We start from the raw sequence: 16,721 nt of genomic DNA, 5'->3' as shown, positions 1-16,721 counted from the left end.
ACAACACCAGCCAGTTCACATTAGAGCTGGGACAGCAATGTGACTGGGCTAGGCTAGGCTGCAGCATCTACCAGCAGGAGCTGGAACTGGGGGCAGGGTGCATTGAGCCAAGATACACAATGCAATACTGGATGCTGAGGTGAGGTGAGCCATGCCATCCTGGAGTCAATGGGTCCCAGATAGGTGAGCCCCAGGGGCAGGGGATCCAGTGGGACTCAGGTTGTCTGGCCCAGGTCTTGGGGCCTGATTGTGCGGTGTGTGCCAAGATCATGAGCCCCCAGGGGAGATCCATTGACATACTTGGGTGACCTGGCCTGTGTCCTTGGGCCCACCTGTGAGGTGGGTGTCAGATTCATGAACCCCAGGGGTAGGGGATCAGGTGGGGCTCGGGTCACCTGGCCTATCTCTTTGGGCCTTGCTGCAAGTGAAACAGGCAGAGCAGTGGACGGAGACCACGATGCACATGGAGAATATGGCAGCCCACTGAGCACAGTAAGAACAAACTGGACAGCTACTCCAGCCAAACAATGACAGCCAATATCTGGGTTAATGGAAACTTGAAGTTGACTATGTCAGTCAATGGACATTGGGTCATTGGGAGGGTTACCTCATCCTTGGATCAGCTAAATCGATAGCATTCCGGAACTACCCAAACCACTTGGGCAGAACCCTTGGAACATGCATCACATTGGAACCCCGGGTTGATATCAGGTGGCAGTTCCCATTCCTGGCTACAGGAACATTTGGGAGGCTGGGCGTGGCTTCCCATTTTATCTCTCTTCTTCTCCCAGACAGAGTAAGAATAAATAGAAATTTTGGGGAAAAACAAGAAAGTTACAAAAACTAGTGGACAAGTGTATCAAGAATGTGGGGTATATGATCAATATAGCAAAACTAATATCATCCAATACTAGTAACAAACAGTATTTTGGAAGACAACATTGCTAAGATGACAACACTTCCTAAACGTATTTAAATACATAAGGATATTCACCCCTCTAAGAGTTGGAGCTCAATTCCAACTTATAGCTTATATATGGGCTAGACTCCATAACTAGTGCTGAAGAAAAAACACATGGAGAGAAAAAAATTAGTAACTTCACAGTGGAGAATCCGAGAATCTATTTTAACCAAGCGATAGAGGTTAGTATCACAAGTGAATAGTCACATGGATAAGATGTGTGGTCTTCAAAGTTAAGAAGAATACCTGCTATATCCTTCTTCAAAACCAACCATAATTCCAGTCTAATCACAAAACAAGCCACGTACAAACTCATGTAATGGTATCCATAAAATGTCTACTCAATACTCATCAACCATATCAAGGTCATATAATAATGATTGATGTTATAAATTGGAAGAGAACAGTGAAGCATGACCAAAAAGAAATGTGGGATCCTGAATTAGATCCTGGAACAGAAATAGGGCAGCAACAACAACCCAAAAAGACAAATAAAATTCAATAAAGTATGGAGTTCAGTTTGTAACTTGTGCTAGTATTGCTCTCTTTATTTTCACAAACATATTGTAGTAATATCAGATGGGGAAAAGTACAAGGGAACTCTTCGTACTATGCTTGCCTATTAAAATTACCACGGAGAGTTTATTTAACAAACCTTTTCTTGTGATGTTTACACAACTCTAGGATACCCATTACAGTTTAAAATAGATTTAGACTATTTATGCTGATTCTAAAATGTATTATTTATTTTTTATTTGAAAGACAGAGAAGCAGAGAGAAATACACCATGAACTGGCTCAAAAAATACCCATGACAGCATGGACTAGATCAGGTTGAAATCAGGAGCCTGGAATTTAATCTGATTTTTCTACTTGGGTCTGTCCACTCAGGCAGGGATGTAAGTACTCAGCTCCTCACCTGCTGTCTCCCAGGTTGTGCATTAGCAGATGAGAACTGGCAGCAGAGCCAAGACAAATCAGACACGCTAGCGTGGAATGTTGGCATCGCATGTTAACCAATGCCCTAAATGCCCACCCATCAAGATCTATTTTATAATTACAGAATTGAAGACTGTTTGTTGTTGAGGAAATGATAGAGATAAATCACAGCTGAAAGAACTGAGAATCAGATTCCATATCAAAAGATTCATATCAAAAGATTCCAACTGATATTTCACAAAAGTGCTAATATAATTCAATGGAGAAAGAGAAGGATTCAAATAAGAGGTGCTAGAATACCTTCATTAGCAATAAAAAGGAATGAAATATTGATCCAAGTCCCCAAATGGATGTCTGTTATAGTCTGTGAAAGACTAAGTATGATTCCATGAACACAAAATATCCGGACTGGAAGATTCACAGTGACAGAATACTCACTAGAGCTGAAGGGCGGGGTTACTGTCTTGAAAGGAAATGAGAAGTGGTTACTATCATGTATGCAGTTTCACTAGGAGTGATGAAAATGTTCCAAAATTAGAATATAGTGATGATTGCATAATTCAGCAAATACACTAGATGGCATTAATTTGCATACATAACATGGGTGAACATTATGCAGTATAATCTAGCCATAAGGTTATTGAATGAACTAATGCATATTCTTAGGTGAGGGCACATGTACCAAACTACCCACTTAGATCCCCCTGAAATCTGAAAGCCATGTTCAAATCAAAAAATGGACAAGATACTAATCTGTACTTGAATTTATATTCTCTGTCAAGAACTGTGCTGATTTTTTTTATCTTGCTCAAACCTTAACCATTTAAGGTAGGTGACATTTTCTCCATTCTTGAAATGGAAGAAGCTTAGAATAAAGGATTTGCCAAGTACAATAAATTAAAATCATCATAATCCACAAATGCACAACTTGTTTGCAAACCCTAACCTACACTATATAAAAAAAAATTATAGAATTGTCATTCAGTGGAACATACAGGCTAATACTTACAGCAGACACTGAAAATTTTAATGTCTAGTACACAGATAAAAAATATCTGTTTCCTCACACAGAGTGATTATATTTAAAAATCTACAAGAAGAGGGGGCCTTTATAGCTTGTTTTACCCACTACATCTAATACCAAATAAAAATAAATTATCTATTTATTAAATCAGCAGGACATAAAATCAAATGCAATGAAATTAAGTTGATCAAGTTCTTATATGAGATGTGTCAGTTTAACCTGCTGTGCCAGCATACTCACCAGTTGATCAAGTTCTTTAACACACACTATTTGAACATGCTTTGGAAAGCATTGTTAACGATCAAGATTAATGAATATTCTGAGTAGTTTCACACACTCGAAGCAAATGACTAGAGAGACAACAGTTTTAAAGGAAGGCAATTCAAATAAAGACAAGGACAACTTTTTTTTTTTTTTCATCAGGTTTGAGCTTCAAATACCTGACCTTGGGAAACACAATATTACTTAATCTAGTGCTTTAGCAAGTGGCTTCTTTGATTATGATGGATTATACAAATCTATGCTTGATAGATTACACAAATCTACGGCATTCAATCATTTCAGACATCATATTGACTTGAATATTATTCCCTAATAACCTATTCGTTAGGAAAGTCATTTAAATTTATAATTGGCAAATACATTTTTTGTCAGTAACTTGATGGTGCTAATCACCTATCAAAAGGGCATGTGCTTTTGAGGTTTTTCAGGAATAATAAGTGACCAGCACTCTGTATTTCCCATTGGCCACAATTTTCTCAAAGCCACATTATACCACCCAACTGATAAAGAATTTTCAATATTAATCATACGAATTTTCCCCCAAAATCTTATCCCTTTGAGAAATACAACAAAGAATGTTTATCTTAATGAATCTAATTTGAATGGTTTAACAAAGAAACTCTCAGTATTTCCTTAGTATTCTATGATGATATTTCTAACAAATGAAAGTTATCAAAAAACCCAAAGTAAGTTTATTATCATTTTTGACTTCGAAAAAAATAAATTAGAGCTTTGGGCCCTGGCATGATGGTTCAGTTGGCTAGTCCTCACTCTTGCAAATGCCTGGATTTCGTATGGATTCGGTCCATGTCCTGGCTGCTCCACTTCCCACCCCTGCTTGTGGCAGTGGAAGATGGCCCTGACCCTCCCACTCTCTCCAACCCTCATGGGAGACCAGGGAGAGGCCCTTGGCTCCTGATGAGTTCAGCTCTGGCCATCACAGCCACTTGGGGAGTGAACCAGTAGACGGAAAATATTTCTCACTGTCTCTCCTCTCTGTAAATCTGTCTTTCCAATAAATTTTTAATCAAAAATTAAGTGCTTTAACTTTATTCCAATATCATATGTAATTAAATATTATAATATTGATATGCTCTGATAATGCTCACTCACAAACTACAAAAGTATTCTTGTTCTATTTTGATCAATACCTTAAAACCAGGACTGCCCATTACTCCATCTTTTCCGTGTCTTCCTGGTTCTCCCTGTAAAAGGAAAAAAATGTGCTTTCAACACAGTTTTACAATAATTTTTTCTTTTTAAAAAAGACACTATTTAAAATATGATCCTCAAGGGCGTTTTTCTGTCCAACTCACAGCACGTCCAGGAAGGCCAGGAAAGCCCACATTCCCCTTTTCACCTTTTGCACCCTGTTGTAAAAACAAACACTGTAAATCCTTTTGCTGACATTTTCACAATCTTACTCAAAATTATACAGGAAAGCTAATAAAATAACATCACTGTGACTGTCTTCAAAATGTCCATAGAAATATACACATTTCAAACAATTTCTTTTGCTCCAAAGTAATTTGTTACTTCCACTTTTCTATGATTTTTTTAAAGCATCCTCACATGTAATGAGAGCTCAGGGAATGACAGCTCCTATCTGCTCTGCAACTTTCCATAAAGCATCATTTATATTTATATCTGGAAGATACAACACTAAAGTTTGAAAATGTTAATAAATACAGAAATACAATTATAGGCATCTTTATCTAGAAATCACATCTAGAAGCACTGAAAGTCAAGGTGCATGTAAAATATACAGAGGACACAATCTTAGTCTATATGGGAAAAGAGGAACTCCCAAGATATAGATTGCAGTGGACATGTTGTCAATTAACATGTAATTCCTAAAAATATGTACACTGCAAACATTTTTAAAATTAAGAATGATCATTAGTATAATACAGTCTTGTAGAACATCATACATTGCATTTACCAGCTAGTTTTTGCTTTTATGAAATGGCTCTAATGTGTCCCCTAAGAAGGGTGAACATATTTAACTGCTCTAATATTGGGTTAGATACCAATTCAAGTTTTTTACGTTTACTACACTACAACTTCAATGAGAATATTTTATAGTGTCATCCATACTTCCCTTTTTGCCATAAAATCCTGGTGATCCTTTATCTCCTTTGGGACCCATTTCGCCCTAAGTGATAAACCATAAATATTAATATTACAGAATTCATAATAGCTCCTTTATAAAGAAAAATCATTCATAGGATAATGTATATTTACAGATTAATAAACCATTGTGAAAGTAAAACTGAAATAAACTAGTTTACTGGCAAAAATCCTATTTTCTAGATTTTATAAATAAAAAAATGAAAACAAGCACAATTAGTACTGTAACAGTGCTTATAATTAAGAAGACTTGTAGATAGTAAAGCATCAGTTTTAAGTACCAAAGTATTGTCTATCAATAAGTAAAAATTCTGAAGGTAATTTTTCCAAAGTTTATGTAACTTTGATATTTAAATTGACTCAACGTTTATGTATGTGTAGCAGATATATATTTTAGAAGTACTTTCATTCTGAATCAAAATACTGCCCATATCTATGTTTCTGAGGAATAGTAGTCTATCACTTTCTTTACTTGTCATGTCTTTAGCTCCTGTATAATAGACAAATACTGATCACACAGAATCAACTGGGTTATTTTCCCTTTGCGTTTATTTCAGCTTCCAGATTTTTGTGTTTTTAAAAGAACACTATTATTTTGTCTCTGAATATTTGATTGAATTCCCCAGCAAAGACATCTTGACATGAACATATACAAAGCTTTTCCAAAAAGTTCTTGGAAAAATACACTATGTAAAAACTGGACACAGATTTCATTCATTTTGTGGTAAAAGAGATTCATGTTTTCACTTTATTTTCTTCTAACCTTTTGGAGTATATACAAAATTGCAAAAAGATCTATTTTTTACTAATTCAAATTCTTCTCATGCATCAATTTAGACTTGAAATCTCTGAGTTATTTTGGTAATTTGTCTTTCTACTTGTACATTTTAACTATAGTGTACAATTTGTTGGAAGAAAGCTAGCTGTATTTGCTTTTACTATTAAATTTTATAGGACAAGCAATTCTGTTCTTACTCCAGTTACTCACTTTGGAAATATGTGTTGTATTGATTTATATCCTGGTCAGTATCACTAAAGTTTTGTCATATCATTTTTTTGTAACCCAAGTGTTCATTCATTTTGTCTTCTATTACATTAATACTTTTAATTATAAAAAAAAAAAAGAAAAAGGAGACTTCAACCTTTGATCCTGGCATTCCATGAAGCCCAGGAAATCCAGGAAGTCCACGGTCACCCTGAGGCAAATAAAATAAAATAAAAATAAAAATAAAACTTGTAATTAATTAAAGTGAGAAACATTTAAACCTAAATAAAGTCATTACATATTCAACATGATCCTATCAAAACGCACTAGAAATAAACCAGCAAACAGTTAAATTCCCATCTTCACGGAAGGTTAATCGCCATTGGTCAAGACTTCATTTACGATCACAAAAGGAAAATGCTTTTCATCTTCAGAAATCTCATCAGCTAAGCTGTCTTTGCACCTGGTGAGGCTCTTGTTCTGGAAGTAACATAGACTTGTGAAAGTCAGCACACACAAATTACTAGAAATGGTTTACTGCAACCTTCTGTGAAGACCAACCTACTCTTTGAGATTACTTCTAGCTCAAGACAGACAGACTCTGAATAGAAAATACAAACATGCCATAGAACGCTGTGGTTTTTTTCAGTTTATGATTGTACAAATTGTTTATCATAGGGATCTATTCAGATTAAGTTTGTAAAGATGAAAAGTCTTTCGTTATCTCAAAACGAGAAAGTTTTACAGCTTGATGTTTAGTGGATATAGGTTTAGTATTAGTTCTAGGGTAATCATGGGCACTGTAGGTTTTTCTTCAAATTCTTTTAAGATTTCTTTATTTTTATTGAAAGGCAGATACACAAAGAGGAGGAGAGACAGAGAGGAAGATCTTTCACCCACTGATTCACTCCATAAGTTGCCACAACACCCAGTACTGAGCCGATCCCAAGGCAGGAGCCTCTTCCAGGTCTCCCTCGTGGGTGCAGGGTCCCAAGGCCTTGGGGTCATCCTTGACTGCTTTCCCAGGTGGCAAGCTGGGAGCTGGATGGGAAGCGGGGCCACTAGGATTAGATCCTGGCGCATGCAAGGCGAGGACTTTAGCCACTAGGCTATGGCACCAGGCCCTCTTCAAATTCTTACTTGTGATGACACAAGCTGAGAGAGGACCACTGACTTATGGCAATATTTGGGTCAAATTCATGCCTAAGGTGCCATATAGACACAACATACTCTTGGTTTATCTAGCAGAACAAGAGAGAGAGGATACTGCTGACTAATTTTTAGAAACATTATTTTTTTCACACATTTCAGCAAGTTATTGGAATGTTACAGAGCCCATTAAATGCAATACATTCACCCAGAAAGTTCCCAAGCACCATAAGTTCAAATTACCGAACTATATATTACAATCTCAGTTTTCAGCATTATCTACTGATTTTTCACTGGGAAATGGCAGCATTCAACGCTCATATCAGCCAACATACTTTCTCCACACCCATTTCAAACATGCACAAATCTCCAAAATATTATTATAGATTTTGTTAAATCAGTAAACAAGAGTTACAACCGAGCTCTTTAAACTGGCTCAAGGAAAACAAAGAATTTACTAAACGCCTGGTACATTTAGATATTGTTCAGAAAAGAGTGGGAGCTAAAACTGAAACAAATTGTGGTTGCCACTTTTGCCTGGAATCAAAAGTCAAAATACAGGGGACTTCAAAACTTCATAAAAATGGAGTTAATATGTAAGTTTGCTTTAGTGAAAATTCTAAAATCCACACATAGGCTTTTTATGGAATGTATTTTCCGTGAATTTTGGAAGACCCTGATGTGAAATTATATTAAATACATATATACATATATATTTACTCACTACTAGGGCTTCTGTTCCTATGGACTAATCAGTTCAAACGAGATAATGTTAAAGGGCGAAAAATAAAACATTTACTTTATTTATGATCACATATCTAATTTTCTAACATTACAATACTCTAAGCAAATTAATAAACCAATTAGTATTGTAAAACATAATATGCAAACCCTGTTTCATATCTGAATAATAACATATGTTCCTGTTTGCTGCAGCTCTATTGACAATGGTCAAAATGGAATGAATTTAAGTTTCCATTTCCTAAAGAACAAATAAGGGATGGTAAAGATTACTCAAGCTTTGGGCCCGGTGGCGTGGCCTAGTGGCCAAACCCTGTTTCATATCTGAATAATAACATATGTTCCTGTTTGCTGTAGCTCTATTGACAATGGTCAAAATGGAATTAATTTAAGTTTCCATTTCCTAAAGAACAAATAAGGGATGGTAAAGATTACTCAAGCTTTGGGCCCAGTGTCGTGGCCTAGTGGCTAAAGTCCTCGCCTTCAACGCCCCGGGATCCCATGTGGGCGCCAGTTCTAATGCCAGCAGCTCCACTTCCCATCCAGCTCCCTGCTTGTGGCCTGGGAAAGCAGTTGAGGACAGCCCAATGCATTGGGACCCTGCACCCGTGTGGGAGACCCGGAGGAGGTTCCTGGTTCCCGGCTTTGGATCGGCGCTCAGCACCAGCCGTTGCGGCTCACGTGGGGAGTGAATCATCGGACGGAAGATCTTCCTGTCTGTCTCTCCTCCTCTCTGCATATCTGACTTTGTAATAAAATAAATCTTTTTTAAAAAAAAAGATTACTCAAGCTTTAAATAAGGTTGAAATCTTGCCACTGTTAGCAATGCAGATAGGATTACAGATCACCGTGTTAAACGCGGTAAGTCACGTAGAGGAAAAAAAAAACACATGATCCCCCTCCTATATGGAATCTAACTGAGAGGGTAAGGGTGGTTACCAAAGGCTGTGATGAGTGGGGACACAGAGGGAGGAGTACTAAATTAAAGTAAAACAGAATTGACATCTTCTGATACACAGTGAGCAAACACATGATAATGTACTATATTTTTCTTTTTTAGTCCTAGAAGAAAGGATTTTCAATGTTTTTCCATGATGAACTAATAAATATTTGAAGACACAAAAATGCTTACCCTATTTCGACATTACAGAATGCTTCTGTGTATCGTAACACCATATGCCATCTCAAAAGTAAATATAATATCTACTAAATAAAACACTCTACTTGTATTAGGGACAAATGGGATTTAAACAGTCATAGTAACTTAACATTCAAGATCAATACAGAAACAGCTTATGTATTATTATTTTTTTTTGAATTTTTGAATTTTGTGGTATAATTTCATACAGACTGGGATTCCCTGCCAAACTCCCACCCCCCCAACAGATTTTCCCCATGTTGCTACAATAGTATAGTCCTTCATAAGGAGTCAAAATTCCATCATTCTCTTATTTAAGTATATTTTATTATTATTATTATTATTATAGCAAGTTCAAGGATAAAATAATAGGAAAATACAGTACTGCAGAGATGTCAATGTTTTTTAAATTAATCCATAAATTTGAAGGAATGCTAATTAAATATGAATGGTAATTATGAGAAACTGAAGCAAACTTACTGAGATTTGTCTGGAAAAATAAGCATTCAAAGAAGCCAGGAAATTTTTGATTGTAGGGAATAATCTAATAGGAACTTTCCAGCCAATACTAACTCATATTATACAGTGATAATAATTAAAACAATTTGGTGGTGCAAAGGATAGTGGTCAAGAGAACAAAATGGAAAGCCAAAATGTCAGGCCAAATGAAAGTGGAAATTTAATGACAAAGATGAATTTTCAAAAAAAGGGAGGAAAAATAATATTCTCCCACTATTGCTGTGGCAACTGGCTATCCATTTAGGAAAAAAAAGATCAATGTGAATGCTTTCATAAAGAACTTCTTACCAGAATCACAAACCCTGAAAATAATAAATTTAAATAACATAAGTACTTGCAGCTAAAATTCTATAATGTGCAAAGGAGAAAGAGAAATTTTAAAAACAGATACATACGCTAATGCAAACTGTGGCATTCTGAATGGATGCAATGCCAAAATAAGTGGAAAGCAAACTGGGAAACCTATTTTTGTGAAATAGTCTATTAAATGTTTCTACATATTTATACACACACACACACACACATATACAAATCAGTTTTTCAAAACAGTGCAGTGGAGGGAAAAGGGTGAAGATATGAACAAAAGCATTCATTATACACCTGCTCTGGCTTACATAAACACGTAACAATGCTAACAATCTTCATGCAAGGAATAATACTTTCAAATGAATCTTCAAAACTATCAGATGATACAGATATAAAAACCAGGTTCAGTGAAGTAGCCTGCTCACACCAGTTCTCTTTCATACAAATTCAGAGAATAATTTTGGTTCTTTTTTTGGTTAATCAGAAGCAGTGGTAAAATAACTTTTGTGAGTGAATAATAAAATAGTAAAAATAAAACCAATAATGTTATTAAAATCTAGAAAATATAATAATACCCAGAGCTGATAAATGTTTGAGGAAAGATATTTTTGTGCACTTATTAGAACATAACTTTCTGGAGGGTAAATAGGCATTTACATCAAGGTATAATGGTGAATTTAACCCTTTGATCTAACAAAAATTCTACTTTGAGATATTCTTTCTATAAATTTACTCACAAAAACTTCCTCAGAAATACACCCAACCATGGTCCTGTGATCTTACAGGCAATATAAAAAAAAAAACAAAAAAGAAGATGGCAATAAAGAACCAAAGTATTCGTTAGTTAGATGTTTCATAATTGTACAAAAATAGTCCCTATTGTAAACTGTGACTACCATTTTCTTTATTATTGCTTTCACAAAGTCTTTCTAAATTTCCAACTTTTATTTAAACTCCCATGATTCTATTTCACTTATAATTTTTAAACATTTTACTAAAAACAATACACATACTAAGCAAGGCACATAAGTGTATACTGACAATCATAAAGTATAGTCACTTATTGGGTTTCAGCCACTTTGAGGAAGATTCCACCCTTGATTTAGTCCTATTTTTTCTTGGTAATCATGACTGTAATTTACCAGTATCCAGATCCTATTTCCAAGCATTTGAGAGACTTACACTCATAAACTCTTGCATTTTGAAGATCTGTTGGTCCCATTTAGTTTATAAGGGATTAGAGAAACAAAAGAATTAAAGATAGTAAGATGGTTCTGTTTCCCACAGGTTGTTTGTAAACATTTGACTGCTGACAAATGTGCTTTTGATGAGTGTATCTCATAGAGCAAGTTGGATACATAGCTTTCAAGATCAAATTAAAAATATTCTTTTCGGTTGTAAGAGAATATGAGTGAAACTGCTACATTTTTTTAAAGATTTATTTATTTTATTACAAAGTCAGATATACAGAGAGGAGGAGAGACAGAGAGGAAGATCCTCCGTCCAATGATTCACTCCCCAAGTGAGCCGCAGCAGCCGGTGCTGAGCGCCGATCCAAAGCCGGGAACCAGGAACCTCCTCCGGGTCTCCCACACGGGTGCAGGTTCCCAAAGCTTTGGGCCGTCCTCAACTGCTTTCCCAGGCCACAAGCAGGGAGCTGGATGGGAAGTGGAGCTGCTGGCATTAGAACCGGTGCCCACATGGGATCCCGGGGCGTTGAAGGCGAGGACTTTAGCCGCTAGGCCACGCCACCGGGCCCCAAACTGCTACTTTTTAAAATGTTATTATTTGGGGAATAGTACTGCGACATACACGTTAAGGCTCCACCTGTGTCACCAATATCTCACGTAGGTGTCAGTTCAAGTCCAGCCAATCACTTCTGACCTATTCTCTGCCACAGCTCCTTAATGACCATTCCAAAGAGTACATCCAAACAGCAAAGAAAATGTGTGGCTTTTTAAAAAAATGTGTAGCTTTTTAAAAAAAATAACAAGTTTCCAAAAGATGCTAGTGGATGAATTTTAAAAAGTAAGATTAACAGTTGTTAACAAATGAAGTAGGAAATAAAATTAACATTCTTCATAATAAATTAAGATGTTGATCTATTACACAGCCTTAAAAGAAAAACAAGTGTTGAAAAAAATCAGGAAATACTTTGGCAAAGCTTCCACAGAAATGGTACAATCCTGAACGTATATTCGGCAGAACTATACACATCAGCAGGTGCGTGCAGTGGAGACAGAGGTCAGGAAATCCTTTGGGAGGTCATAACTTGGGCTGCTTTGAGTTGAAAGTATCTGATGATAGGATTTTTCTTTTAAGAAAAGGGGAGAAAGAATTTGAAAATTCCTAGTTGGAACAATGCTAATGATTTTCTAGATTCAAAAGAAGCAAAATGTATATCAGTTAACAGACAGTTTATACATATCTATACATATTGAATTCTCAAATACATGTGTGAATATATTAGAATAGGTATAATAGGACAATACATACACACATTCATGTAAGCTTATACTTAACATGACACACATACTTGCTAATAATGAGGAAGAGGGAGAGCACAGGACTGAACCTTGGAAAATCCAAAGTTCAGAGATAATGGAGGAAACCATAGCAAAAAAGTCAAATGGAAAGGTAACTAGTAATGACAAGCTAAAAATTTAGAAACAAAAATTGAGCTTCTTAGAAGCCAAGAAGAACCAGTTCCAACAAGGAAGGTAGAAAGATTAGTCAATTTTGCCCAAACATGCTGAAACATACAGTAAGGCAAAAAAAAAAAAAAAAAAAAAAAAAAAAGATATTTGAACAGGTTTGACCATTGCATTTGAAAGACTGTACTTTGGTTCTCTTATTACGTCGCAGAGCTGTAGTAATCCTAGTGGAGTAGGTTAGTGACAGACAGGCAGTCAGCCTTTTTCAGAACTTACACTATGGTATGCAGCAGAACTGTGGTGTTGCCAAAGGAGTTTAGATGGTCTTGAAGTTATTTGAAAATTTTAATAAGAAAAAATAATGATGCAGAAGAGAATAATTAATAATCTTGATTATATGTGGACAGTTTGCCTATCTAATGGGAGGGAGAGTAAGATTCAGGTATTCTGACAGGTAAGAGGATAGATCTCATGCAAAGAAACAAGAAATCCTGCTGTAATTGCTTCAAATGGGGCACTTCGGCCTTTAAGAAAGGAGAAACCAAAGTATCTGCAAAAAACTTCACTTTTTGTAATCAACAGAATAGGGTTTCCCAAAACTAATCACAGTCATCACTAGTTTACATTATTTAATTTAGGCCAAACACATGTGTTGCCCCATATTAATTTTCATAACAACACTGAAATATGTCATCTCAAAGCCTCAATATTAATGACATTGATAACTTTAACATATTATTCTTTAATACTTAATTTTTTAACTTAGTTCTTTACTACTGTTCTCTCAAAAATATGTAGGGGTTACAATAGAAATTATATATACTTTTGATGTGGGAGGGCCAGAAGTATGAGTCTTATATATGACTTAAATACAATTTTTCTTAAATTTGAGCAAGTATCTAACTTTTTTAATATGTCAACTGAAGACAATTTATTGTGTTTGTTTTGACTTAGTACATCTAAGAAGAAGAAAAAAACCTGTAAAATTAAAAAACATCAATCATATGATATATGTAAAACAAATGTTAGAGTCAGAAAGAAAAGTGGATATAATTTTAATTGTCTTAAGTGGAAACTCCTAATGTGGGTGTCTTTAGAGAAAAGCCACAAACTGGAAATTATTCTGGGAAAATATAACAGAGAACAAACAGTACTGGATGGAACAATCTCCCAAAGGCTGGCTGGAAAAATTACTTGCACAGCCATAAGTCAAACCCATCCAAGGGATATATTTTGTAACCTTCTCAATTCTTAAAGTCAAGAACCTGCATTACAATAGAAGAATCAAGGAAAATCTTTTACCTAACTCACTAAATTACTTTAATTCTGGGTACTAAATTCTCAGAAGTCAGATGAAATGTGTGGAAGCAACCGAGACGACACCTACAAAGGTAGGCTCACAGCAACTGTGTCACATGAGTTTAACCCCAACTATCAATTTCTGAAAACTAGAAATTCTGAATGCAATCTTCACTGATCCAAAAATAGAACACTCTGTTAAAAGAAACACCCTATTAATCTTAGCCAATAAAACGTATGACTTTGCAAAGTATATACACCTTTACTTAAACATACCACAGTAACCTGAAACAACTAGAACTACTACTCTCTTCAACTTTTCTTTTTGCTTTTCTTACTATTGACACAGGAAAGAGCAAATTACTAGTATTTTATAGGTGCAATTTTAAGACTGCAATCACACTTTCTTCTGTCCCTCTCTCAATGCCCTTTTCTTCCTTTATTTTCCTCTAGTTTTGCAGTAACATATGTTCAATTTACCTTATAATCACAGGTTTAATGCACCACTAACAATAGTGTCCAAAAAACAGAAAGTAGAAATATCACTGTTATTTTTCAAGATAGAGAGAGAGAATAAGAGCCAAGTGCATCCTTAGCCACCAGTTCACTCCCTGAATACCTGCAGTGGTGACAGGCGAGAACTGAAGCTTGGAGTTAGGAACTCATTCCAGGTCTCACCTACAAGTAGCAGAGACCCAGTTTCCTGAGCCACAGGACTACCTGCCGGGATTTGCATTAGGAGCCTAAAAGACAGGTATCATATTCAGGAACTCTAGCATGGAATGTAGCTGTTTTAACTGCTCCATTACCTGTAAATAGGGTTTGCAATCATGAAAACAAATGCAGACAGGCCTCTCTTTTAAAACTTTATTTACTTGTCTGAAAAAGTGACAGAAAAACAGATTTTCCATTTGATGAACCACTGCTCAAATGTCTGCAACCACTAGGTAGGACTAGACCTAAGCTAGAAATCAGGAATTCTATCCAGGTTTCCCATATCCCTGGCCAGGAACCCGAGTGTTGGGCCATTTTCTGTTGACTGCAAGAGGCTTTAGCAGGAAGTTGTAACACAAAAGAGCCAGGATTTGAACCAGGTGCTCCAATATGGGATGTGACCTTCTCAAGTGGTGCCTTTCTCTTTTGCAGCACAGATTGTCCCAGCTATATCATTCTTCAATAAAGCACAATTTCTCTTAACAAAAAATCATATGAATTCTTCTAAGATGTACAGATAAAAGGTCTCTATATTTATTCTCAAAGTTTGAGAACAAATATTTTCCTCATAGATATATTCATTACAGATGCAGTGTTATGCATTTTCCCCACAAATCAGACTGTGTTTTTTTAAAAGATTTATTTATTTTTATTGGAGAGTCAGATTTACAAAGATGAGGAGAGACAGAGAGGAAGATCTTCTGTCCATTGATTCAGTCCGCAAGTGGCTGCAACACCTGGAGCTGAGCTGATCCAAAACCAAGAGCCAGGAGCCTCTTGCACGTCTCCCTCATTGGTACAGGAATCCAAGACTTTGTGTCATCCTCGACTATATGTGTTTAAGACTATTCAGTGCTTCAAAAGGCTCATGGAGATCCAAAAAGCACAAAGTAACAAGAGCAAATCATTCCTCTTTCAGCGTTATATCAACTATTGATTCTGCTTTATCTCCTATTACTCTCCCCACTTCACGAATCAGCCCTCATCTACTCCACCTGCAGTTTCATTCCCAAGCACTAATCTCTTCATTTTTCCTAATAAATGATAGAATCCTTGACATGTCCCATGATACGTGTTAGCCCAATCCATGGTACAAATCTCTGCCACAATCATGCTCTCTGATGAACAACACAGAACAAAGGCAACCCTTAAAACACCTGTGCCAGGGATCACATGAAGTAGTTCCAATATAGTAAGCCTGTACAGAAACTTGCATTTATCAACTGAGAAAACATTATTCAGAGACTTTCAAGAACTTGCCCAAAATCAAGTAGATTGAAATCTACCAGACTATGGAGATACACAATTTCTTGTGATTAACATGAACAAAGGTGAAAATACAAAGTGAATAAAGTCTGCATCAGTGTTTCTCTGACATAAATGCTGCATGCATTTTTTGAAAAAGCAAAGATATGTGCAAAGCTGGGACTTACTATTGTAGGGACTTTTTCAGGACACATACACATGCCCTCAAAAAATCTGGAAACAAGTTGTTCTTGGAGGTTAAACTTATAAAATCAACATAATAATTCAAGAAAAATTAAAAATGAGCTCTTTGGACATGGGAAAAATGATCAAGGCCAGTAGTCACCGTTACATGTGAGGGAACATAATTAGCAATACTTATGTAAGAAGTATGGCAAATCTCAGAGTTGTAGAGAAACAAAGCTGGTAACACAAAATGTTGTCTGCCCATTGCAACTTACAAGAAATGTCTAAGCCAATAGATCCTCTCCAAGGGAAAAATCAATCTGAAGCAAAATTCAAGAGCTTTGAGTTATCTGACACTAACACGGCATTAACATTCCATTCATATATTTTAATTGCTGCTAACAAAGTACATCACTAAGAGCTTAACAATAGGTATAAACTAAGAACCCT

General features: G+C 36.0%; 1 protein-coding gene across 1 annotated transcript in view; it reads right to left on the bottom strand.

Annotated features, from left to right (window-relative positions):
* Positions 1–16,721, bottom strand: part of COL21A1 (collagen type XXI alpha 1 chain) — a 157,152-nt gene that overhangs the window by 47,726 nt on the left and 92,705 nt on the right. Inside the window, exons 15-18 of the mRNA XM_004580485.4 lie at positions 6,478–6,531; positions 5,309–5,360; positions 4,522–4,577; positions 4,357–4,410 (exon numbers count right to left, since the gene is read on the bottom strand). Coding sequence (XP_004580542.2) covers positions 4,357–4,410; positions 4,522–4,577; positions 5,309–5,360; positions 6,478–6,531 — 216 coding nt within the window. The remainder of the gene's footprint in view (positions 1–4,356; positions 4,411–4,521; positions 4,578–5,308; positions 5,361–6,477; positions 6,532–16,721) is intronic.

This window comes from Ochotona princeps, chromosome 1, assembly GCF_030435755.1.
Source record: "Ochotona princeps isolate mOchPri1 chromosome 1, mOchPri1.hap1, whole genome shotgun sequence".
Taxonomy (NCBI): Eukaryota; Metazoa; Chordata; class Mammalia; order Lagomorpha; family Ochotonidae; genus Ochotona; species Ochotona princeps.
The sequence above is the reverse complement of the archived record's forward strand: the minus strand, read 5'-3'. Positions and strand labels throughout refer to the sequence as shown.